The sequence below is a fragment of the Chrysemys picta genome, chromosome 18, assembly GCF_011386835.1.
Source record: "Chrysemys picta bellii isolate R12L10 chromosome 18, ASM1138683v2, whole genome shotgun sequence".
NCBI classification, from domain to species: Eukaryota; Metazoa; Chordata; order Testudines; family Emydidae; genus Chrysemys; species Chrysemys picta.
Genome location: NC_088808.1, coordinates 13,513,091 through 13,523,088, shown reverse-complemented (window position 1 = coordinate 13,523,088; position 9,998 = coordinate 13,513,091). Strand labels below are relative to the sequence as shown.

The 9,998-nt window shown below is 42.7% G+C and overlaps 1 protein-coding gene across 2 annotated transcripts; it reads right to left on the bottom strand.

The window, feature by feature from the left end:
- Positions 1-610: 610 nt before the first annotated feature.
- PTGES2 (prostaglandin E synthase 2) lies at positions 611-9,998 on the bottom strand. Of its 2 annotated transcripts, XM_008169235.4 has the most exons (7): positions 9,671-9,996; positions 7,543-7,737; positions 6,530-6,585; positions 5,042-5,194; positions 4,167-4,367; positions 3,029-3,146; positions 611-2,202 (listed from the first exon to the last, which is right to left on the bottom strand). In XM_008169235.4, exons 1-7 carry the CDS (start codon positions 9,944-9,946, stop codon positions 2,050-2,052), a joined length of 1,152 nt encoding a protein of 383 aa, XP_008167457.2. In that variant the 5' UTR covers positions 9,947-9,996; the 3' UTR covers positions 611-2,049. The 2 variants fall into 2 exon arrangements, with proteins under 2 accessions (XP_008167457.2, XP_023961886.2); XM_024106118.3 differs by lacking the exon at positions 7,543-7,737 and having other exon boundaries at positions 9,671-9,998.

Sequence of the window (9,998 nt, the reverse complement as noted above, 5' to 3'; positions counted from 1 at the left end):
CTATGGGAACGCCGGGCAACAGGCGCGTGGCGTGGGTGAGGGGGCCGGGCGGGCAAGGCTGCGCTAAGAGGAGGGAGGGGAAAGGCCTAAAGAAGGGCCAGCGGGAGGAGGGGCGCTGAATCACCTAGTCTCAGCTCTGGCAGAGATGGAGCTAATCAACCACACTTTAGCCAGGCAGCAGCATCTCCGTTCAAAGCTGGTCTGATGCAGCCTCACTCCAGGCAATTGCACAGGGTGGGTATTGGATTGGGGCCCCAGGAGAGCAGCTGAGGTAACCTGCTCTGCCTGGGGCCAAATACTTCTTAGCAAGTCCCCAGGGAAGCTCTGAAGCAGGGAGGGCTCATTTACACATCTGTCATAGCAGTGTGTTCTGGCCCCGTAGTCTTCAGGGAGGATGGATGATTGTTAATCAACAACTATTTAACTAGATCAGAGATTTAAAACAACAAAAAAACATTTTAATTAGACTAATCCATCTCCCCATCATATCCACACATGCTCAAAACCATCTGTAATTTTTAACACTAAAAGATTGTACAGTTGAATGGTGTTGTAGCTGTACTTAAAGATAACTAAGTGCAGAAGTGCTTAAATAAATAGCCAGAGAGCGTAGCAGCAGTTGGTTTTTATTGCAAATACTCTCTTCCTCTCCCCACTACTACTCATCTAATCCACACTAGAATTTGCACCTCATTTTCCTTCTGAAGTAGCCATAGATACAGTAGGTTCTGGACAATAAAACACAGCTGTATCACACACTGATACTTATGACTGATAGCGAAAAGCAGGCTTCTGCTAACACAAAGTACAGGTTTCTGCATTGATGACAGATGTCATCTACAACCTCACTTTCCCAGATAACCAGTTTCCTTGAAAAGTGGCCATGGTACCATGGAAAGGATTGTTACAAGTGGATAATAGGGAAATTAAAACCTGGGACCATTCAGAGGATCTCTCACCCTCCTGCCTACAGCTAGAAGTGAAAGGATTCCCTGCATCTTAGCTCACCAAGACAGGTACCAACTGGCATTTCTGCACTGCACTAGTATTAGCCAGAGCTCAGTGAAGAAATAATAGTTCCAATAAGTTCACACTGTACAATGTAGCCTACAGCAATAAACTCCCACCTCCACGCAGCAAAGCCTTTGGTGCTCTTGCATTACAGAAGCACGTAAGAGCCACAGAGGATTGCAGAATTCACTAGCACTCACCCGATAACAACTGATCATATGGAGTATTTCCAGGAACACTTTTCATGTAACTCATGATAGGCTTTTTTCAAATCATTTTGCAATAATTCTTTCTTCAGCCTACGTTGTGCTCTCTGGGTCTCTCTCTACTGCTAGATAAGAAACCCTAGATGCCATATACTGCATAGAAAGAGGAACCGAGCCTGTATTGTCACTAACAATCCAGAATCAGCTGTTGAAATAACAGTTTAAATGGAGATCACCCTGAAGACTGGAAGCACATGGCCTGCACACAGCAGGATCTTTTCCATCATGCAAAGGAATCCCATCCTCAGTGCTGCTGATTCCCCCATTGCCCTCAGCACTGTACTTAAATATTGCAGGTCAACTCTTAATGCCACTTAAGAGTTACACAGTACCTCAAATAGTCAGGAAGACACTCAGGACAACTCGGACAAGTGGAGATACAGCCTGAAGTCAACCCTGGACAGACCTCAAATATTTGCTTTTGTTCCAGGGTCCACTAGCCAGTATAGTGGTTTCTTTTTACAACATATTCTTAGTCTGGGGCTCACCAAGAGCAAGCCAGTTTGCTGCACTCTGCTGTTTAAATCAGAACTTACCCTCCACTCCAATGAGGTCCCAGGTCAGCATCTTTTGCATGTTCCTATTATTCTAAATGTCATATGTACTTTGCTGTGCACACCTGTCCCCTCCTGCTCTCTTGGTCTCACAAAACCCCTTATTAGCTCTAAGCTGGACAATTCACATGCTTGCACGCCAGTCCAGGGGGAGGGGCCAGTGCATTTTATTTTTAATATAGAAGGTCTTTCCTTTAATGTTTTTCTGTGCAAGGATTTTAGTAAAGCGGCTGCAGCAGTTGCCAGTTCGTGACTTCAGCCTCTCCAATAGCCTTCTCCATGCGATGGTACCAAGGCTGAATCTTGGTATGAGTCATCATGTCATCATAGGCTTCCAGCCCTTCCATGACCCGGAGGACCCCATACACTGCCTGTGCCAAGAGAGGAGAGAGAGTTTGGAATTAGTACAGATAACAGTAACTCTAAATCTGGAATGGAGGCGACTTCAGATTTAAGTGTCCCAAAACTTTACTCCCTTCCTTATCACCTATTCCGCCTGTCTTATTAGCAGAGATTATTGAGACAGTCACAGACATTAGATGGCTAAATAGGAATTGCCTAACAAAAAGGGCAAGATTTTTGGGAGATGGAGTAAATGAAAAGTGATTACAAGATCTGGTACAATATCCAGCTCCATATAAACTCTTTATGGAGACATTGCTTCAGAATAAAACAAAAACCACGATCACTATTTATAATGAGAGCTAATGATGCAGGAAATGGTTTAAGGCTCAAATCCCAAAGTCTGATCTATGCATGCCAACCTCATGACCCTGTCCACTGATGTCAACAGGGCTCATCTCCAGTTGCAGACACGGAAGCCTAGTTTGTAAACTGCTTTTGTCATTACTTCAGATTGACTGATAATGCCCTACTCTGGGAAGTCGTGATGTTTGTAAGGTATGTGCTTGGAGCATATTTCCCAGTGGAAAGGCAATTGGCTGGCAGGCTTTCCACCCACCCACTCACCCACCCACACATTGTGCAATGGAGTAAACATACTCACCCCTTACCTGTAACATACTATTTGACAACACAACTCTCACCTCCCACATAAGACACTCAAATGATATATCTAATATACAGACCAAGAGGATATAGCACATATTTTATACATAATCATAGTCACATCTATATCATACTATATGCATGATAGATGGTAATTTAAATACAGAGACCAAGGGTCTTGACCATTACCAAGTCAGCGAGATTCGGCTGGCTGCCACCCATGAATGGTCTGTGTTTGCCAACAGCTTTTACCCAGTCATTGGCTGCTTTGTACAAATCTTCTCGGACATTATCCTGGAGATGGTGCCTGTATTAAGAGAAAATACATAGTGTCCTCTAACTGGTTCATTTATCTCTTTAATCTTCTCCTTCCATTACTCTTCCCATGGATTGATATATGGCTGGGGACAAGGAATGCATTTCAAAGAGTGAATGAAAAGGCTTGGGTATTTTTAAAGAGGACTATGAAGTAACTTGTGTGCATAAGCATCTCTTTCATTCAGAAGGTTAGAGGGCTCAAAGAAGTCCATAAATACTTAATGTTGATTAAGTGGTTAAGGAGCTATTTGCTCTAGTGGTTAAAGCAAAGGACCAGAATTCTAGAAATCATAGACAGCAATTAATTCTCAGTCACTAACTCAGTGTGTCACACTAAACAAGTCAAGTCTTGACCATTCCTTGGTTACACCAGTTGATAAACTGGATTAAAGAAGGCACTTGTATTGGAAAGACAGCAGAGATCTAAAAGGGAAAGAGCTTCTGGCCCTACTACTCAAATGGTGGGGCTACAGTGAAACTAGTTCCACTTGTAGTGATCATTCAGTTCATGGGAATAAAATATTACTTCCCAAAAGCCAGTTTCTGATTGTTCTGATCAGTGGAGATTTAAGTTGCACCGATCAAACAAGTATCAATTCCTTTGATATTTTGAAAGGTAGGAGAGGATTTTGCACCACTGAATGGTATTCAACTCTACAAGAACATAACTGGTGCTCCATAAACTGTAATAACTGGAGTGACCTGCCTTGGAGCTAATGTTAAATTAAAAATATGTCCTTACAGAAATGGAGATTTTGCCTCCGCCTGTCTGATTTGAAAAATATTATGGTTCCACATATAGCGATCATTCAGATACAATGATCAGAATGGGGGAAGTATCCATACTGATCCTTAGAACAGAATTGCATTTTATTTGCAAGGAAAATGCCTATTAAAATGTGTTTGAGACATAGAGTTTTACTGTTTGAAGTTCATGGCTAAGGGTAGTTAAAAAACAAAGGGACAAAGAGACATTCCCTTGCTGTGTGACTCGGTCAGTGGTACTAACCTGCTCTTCAGCCTCTTGCCGATGAAGAACATGGCAACAGCCCCCACGTACTTGGCAAAAAAGCCTTCCACGGTGCCAAACTTGCCCTCACAGACAATGTAATCGAAAGAAGCCAGGGCTTCCCTAGGTGTGCGGTAAACATTGGGGGAGATGAGGTGAACAAGCCAGTCATCTGCCCATTTTCGCCACTTCATTTCCTCCCTGTAGACATCCCAAGAAAGTAGTTTAAGTGAACAAGGTGGAAACATTAAATCAGAGGAAGGAGGATGCAGCTGATACCAGAATAACTGTAGCTGGAGCTTCTGCAAAGGACGAGAGTGCAACCTAGTTCCCATCCAATCTGCTCCACTGGTAATATCCCTGAACTGTCCTCAGGAGGGATCTCCTCCACTGAGGTGCTCTAATGCCAAACTCCAGCTGGATGAGAAACCAAAGCTCTAGATTCTCTTTCTATTATTGCAAGCAGGCTGGATGGCCCATGAGGAACAGGTGTCCCATAATCTTGGGATTGATTTATGTTGGGAAAACCCATGTGACCCTTCTGTCTAACTCAGGAGCCCAAAGGGACATCCCTGTATGGGAAGAAGGCAGGGAGGAGAGAAAGCAAAGGAGGAAATTGGTGCAATGGTTGAGGCTCAGAGTACACCAAGGGGGGGGGGGGTGGGAAGGGGAGGAGAATTTCACATAGAAGTATTACATGTTGCAAGTTAAACAAATAAATTACTTGAAACAAAACCATTCCAGTTATTTAGGGGGTGTCTGATATGTATCATGTCAAGAGCAGCATTAGGAAGATTCTGTTTGTGTTCTGCAAGATGATACAGGAGAGGTGCTGTGAAACCAACTCAGAGACCCCTAGTACATGAAATGCTTACACTCTAGCTTCTTTGATGGGGTACACATGCTGGGTCTCCATTTCATCCAGCATGAGCCAGTATTTGTTCCCATACTCCATCACCTCCTTGCCCCGCTCATTCACAGCTTTCATAGGAGGATAAAATGACACAATCTCTTCTAAACTCTTCTTCCTGAGGGGAGAAACACAGTCAGAACCTGCATGGTCTTCTCCATGTGTTACTGAAAAACAGTTGCTAGGAATCCTCTTTTTGGGGCAACAAAACACTGGCTGCTCTAACAATAGAGACTTCCATAATGAGGCAGCTCAGGGGCTGTAACTCTAAGTGCAGTCTGTATTTTCTCATTCAGAATTCCTCTCCATCCTGAAGTGCAGTTAGTCACAACAGTGACTGTACAAAAAATTGCTGATTTTAATGGCACTGTGGAGCTGATACAGCTGTGGGAGAGCAAACTAGAGCCTAAGGCACCATAAGGAAACCAGATTCCAATAGTGGAATATTCTATTACTGCTGATAACGTACGAGAAAGAAAGATCGTGGCTACATTTCTAGATCTCAGGATGAGATTGGCCATTAGGGGGAAATAAAATAAAAAACAAAACCAGCATAGTGAGCAAATATACCATTAAAATACTTGTCCTTTGGTTGTAATTCTTCCCCCACAGTGTACAAGTAACTTCCACTGGCTTCAGTGCAAATTGTTTGAATCCTGCATGGGGGTGGGAGCAATAATGCCAGTGAACTTTAAAGTCTCACCTTCCCCCCCTCTAGCATCCTTTGACTTTCCAGATCTGAGCAAATTTGATCTGGAATCATTGATAGAACATAAATGTGACATTTTTAGAGAGGTTTCAGTCTGAAAATTGACTCTATACATGTATGTTATACACATTATTATCCCAGATATATCTTTACCGTAATGTATCGTAGTAACATTGAAGTGTGTGCCTGGATGCAAGACTAAGAGGAAAATGCACTTAATGTATATGAAAAGGAAGGAGTAAAAACACACTGAAGCCACATATGTTAAAATGCACTACTATGAAATAGCTTAATGCAAGAAACCAATGAGAGAGAGAGAGAACATGTAAGTGTCATTTAAAATAACCCATAGTTAGTATTAACCAGACTCCAGAATAGTCAGCTGCAGCTAACAATGTCTCTTATGGTTAAATTTCTATATACTGATGTTCTCTATACCAGGGGAAGTGGGGGGGGGGGGAGAAGAGAGGAATAAAAGTACAAGTTGTCCCAGATATAATATTCCCTCCATCTCCATTCTTACCCAAGCTCTTTGTAACCTGGATCTAAAGAGCAGGCTACAAGAGCAGCAAGTTGATTTATTTCCAGATATTCTGACTGGCCAACAAAAGAAAAAAAAAAAATCAGAGGAAGGTTTGACTCATTTAATTTTTGGACTAACTTTTAAATCTTCTTTGTGGAAAGGCGGAATTCTGAATCAAAAAACACCTGAGCTCTCTCTCTCTCTCTCACACACACACTTACCTGGAAACAAGATAGGTCTTTATTGCACTGATGATCACTGAAGAGTCATTCAGTTGCTGCAAAATAGAATGTAAACTTAAGAAGAGAAGTTGATGGAGCTAAGCAGGAGGAGCTCATAACAAGCTCTGCCAACTGAATCCTTTGGGGCTTAAGCAGTCCCCAAGTCCCTTCTTCCCTAACTTCAGTTTATTTCCATAGGCAAATCTGCTATACTACAGCCATATATCTATTCTTCTGCTTGTTCTAGACAGGCCAACAGCAGAAACCAAAGTGGGTTTCAGTTTGAGCCATTTATCAGGGGGTAGCCGTGTTAGTCTGTATCTACAAAAACAACAAGGAGTCTGGTGGCACCTTAAAGACTAACAGATTTATTTGGGCATAAGCTTTCGTGAGTTAAAACCTCCAGGGGGCAAACCAGCATGGTAAGAAAATACACCTCTACCCCTATATAACGTGACCCGATATAACATGAATTCAGATAGAACGCGGTAAAGCAGTGCTCTGGGGGTGGCGGGGCTGCGCACTCAGTCAGATCAAAGCAAGTTCGATATAACGCGGTTTCACCTATAACGCAGTAAGATTTTTTGGCTCCCGAGGACAGCGTTATATTGGGTTAGAGGTGTATATGGTTAAAACACTTGTCCTTGGGTCATAATTCTTCCCCCATAGAGTACAAGTAACTCCCACTGACTTCCGTGCAAATTGTTTGAATCCTGCATGGGGGTGGGAAGAATAAGACAAGGGGACTTTAAAGTCTCACCTTCCCAAACTCCCTAGCAGCAGAATGGCTTGTCACTGCTAGGGAACATTGGGCATTGTGAGTGCTCAGCAAAATACAATAAGAGTGAGGCTAAGGAAGAGGTAGCTAAGTATACAGCCATAAAATGAGGAACAGGATGCGAAGCACCCTTGGAAATAAAGTATCAATCTACAGGCTACACCTGCACTTGGCTAGTGACCCAGTGCTAGATGTAAACCCAAGAACCATGGTTATTTGAGAAGCAGAGACTCACCAGAGCGTTTCCAGCGTTGGCTAAAAGGATGGGCACCTTTCTGTAGGAGGAGAATTTGATCTCCTTCCTCATTACCGGGTTCACCTCCACAATTTCATAAGGCACCCCATGGTAATCAAGGAAGGCTCGCACTTTACTGCAGAACGGGCAGGTTTTGTATTGGTACAGGGTCAACTGCAGGCTACCTGCAGGGAGCTGAGGGAGGAAAATGCCAGAAGTTTGTATGTTCAACTCAAATATCACCTCCTCCCCCGGTCGATTTATGTTTATTTTAAATTGCTGTTGCTAATATTGGGTGTTCAGATCATAATCTGGCCATCTAAATCAAAGCTCACATCCCTGGTTAACCAGCATTTTCTTCTAATGACATTATAAATATTTAACTTTTTTGTATAATTAATATCTAATTTTCTAAATATCCCCTTATCCCTTTGTAGTAACTCCAATCTCTTATGAATATATGGTTTTGCCAACTGAATCCTATAGGTTAGGGACCAAGCCATCATAAGAATGACATTCACAACACCCCTTTCTACACACAAAAATCCAACCATCCAGCCTAAGAAAATTAAACAAATCAATCTTAAAAACAAACAAACAAACAAAAAAAACCCTTCAAGTAATAAAACCCACAAAAATCAAAACCAAAACCCATCCCCCAAGCAGAGTTTTTATGCTGCAAAGGGAGAGGTGTCAGAGATTCCGTGAAGTCCACTAGAAACTTTGCTATTGTTATCTATTTTACGTGGAAGATGCTCAAATACTACAGCAATGGGCAGCAGTATAAAACCCTACATTTGACATTAAAATAAATAAATAAAATACCAGTGACATGCCAGGAAGCAATGACTTTTGTTTGTTTGGGGTAACAGTGGTTGCAAGGTATTGGTTGAGAACATATAAACACAGAATCTGATCTTGAATTGTTTGCACACCATATCTTCACTGAGAATGCTGGGTGCACAAGGAATAAAGGATCAGTATTAGGCACAATGCAATTACATAACAGACATTTAATGTGCCTTGCTTATTAGTCATACATTATAAAACACATACCACCATTTTACCTTGTTTCTCACTTCCATAATACCTCAGGGTATTTGTGGGAAGTCGTTAGTTGACGGAAAGCCCTATGTAAGCATACAGAATTGTTGTTTTCCCTGACACTTGACAACTACTTTCTTTTTATTCATTAAAAGCAATTTTGATAGTTACTCAAAGAGGATAATATTGGGTAGTTTAGGGCTAGATTTTAATACTTTAAAATGTTGTTTCCTAACAACATATAATATTAAGGATGTGTGTGTTTCGATCAATAGAAAAAGTCTTCTTTGTGTATTTAAACCTTTTCTTGAAGGGTTTGCCACCCCCAAATACTGCAACATTACGCTAGTGTAGGAGAACCAGAAAGTGACCAGACGAAAAACAAAATTGAAACTAACAAGACTATTTTCTTTCTACTGACTAAAGTTAGGTATGTGTGTATGTCTTGCAGGATCAGGGTCTGTAAGTGTTTAGTTTTAATACACAAGAGTTATTAGTAAAATTAGTAGGCATTATTTGTTTAGGCTATTGTAACCTGATGGCATCACTTGTATATTCTATATCACTTAGCATGTCATTCATCCATAGGCATGGAAAACATTAGCTGATTGTTTTTAAAGTAGCAATTAGTCTATCCAGGGAAAGCTACAAAAGGATTTGCAGAGACAGTAAATAGAAAAAGCAGCCACAGATCATTTGAGACCATTATAGCCTTTTAATCTGGAGAATCAGCTGCAGGACATTAGAGGGGAAAATACTATCTGAAAATGAACAAAAATAGAAATGTCATATAGGAGAAGAAATCTGTGACGGGGTAAGGAAGAAACCATTTTCAAAGGTTCTCCCTGCCATGCCACCCCCTTAAGATGTCATGAAGGATGGGAGCCAAGAGCTGTGTGCACCCCAAAAATGGAAGCTATTTGGGAGGCAGGATCAAAACCAGATTGCACGGGAAGGAGTATCGTTTCAGAATCATTTGTAAGCGGGGGATGGGAAAACACCATGGGGCCCGGTGTCCTTAGGGACTGCCAGGGGCTCCTGGATTTCCAGCAGGATTCCTACCAGGGGGGAGGCGGGAGGTTACCTTGTCTGCCTGCTGCTCTGCAAGGTGCTCCTGGGCCTTCAGGGGATACTGGAGAGTCTGGAAGAGGCCAAAGGTGCCCCCCAGGGCAAAAGCAGCCCCCACCAGCATGCGGCTGCCTTTCAGTGCCCGGGCCCGTGCATAGCGTCCTGTCCCAAAGGGGATACAGTACCCCCTGCTCTGGGCCCGCAGGAGCCCCATCCCAGCCGCCTGGCCAGCAGCCCTCAGTCTCCACGGGAGCTGCCCCAGGCACCTCCAGCCACGGCAGGCTGCTGCCATCTTCGCTCCACGAGGGGGGAGTGGAGGAGAAAAACAGGGAGGGCGGGCCTCT

What these genes read in the sequence shown, in the direction of transcription:
- PTGES2 (XM_008169235.4), bottom strand. Translation starts at nt 9,946, where the DNA reads ATGGCAGCAGCCTGCCGTGGCTGGAGGTGCCTGGGGCAGCTCCCGTGG. An exon ending in AAGACCTATCTTGTTTCCAG is followed by an intron (nt 5,195 to 6,529) that starts GTAAGTGTGTGT and finishes TTCTCCCCTCAG; the next exon opens with GAAGAAGAGTTTAGAAGAGA. An exon ending in AGCCGAATCTCGCTGACTTG is followed by an intron (nt 2,203 to 3,028) that starts GTAATGGTCAAG and finishes CTCTTGGCACAG; the next exon opens with GCAGTGTATGGGGTCCTCCG.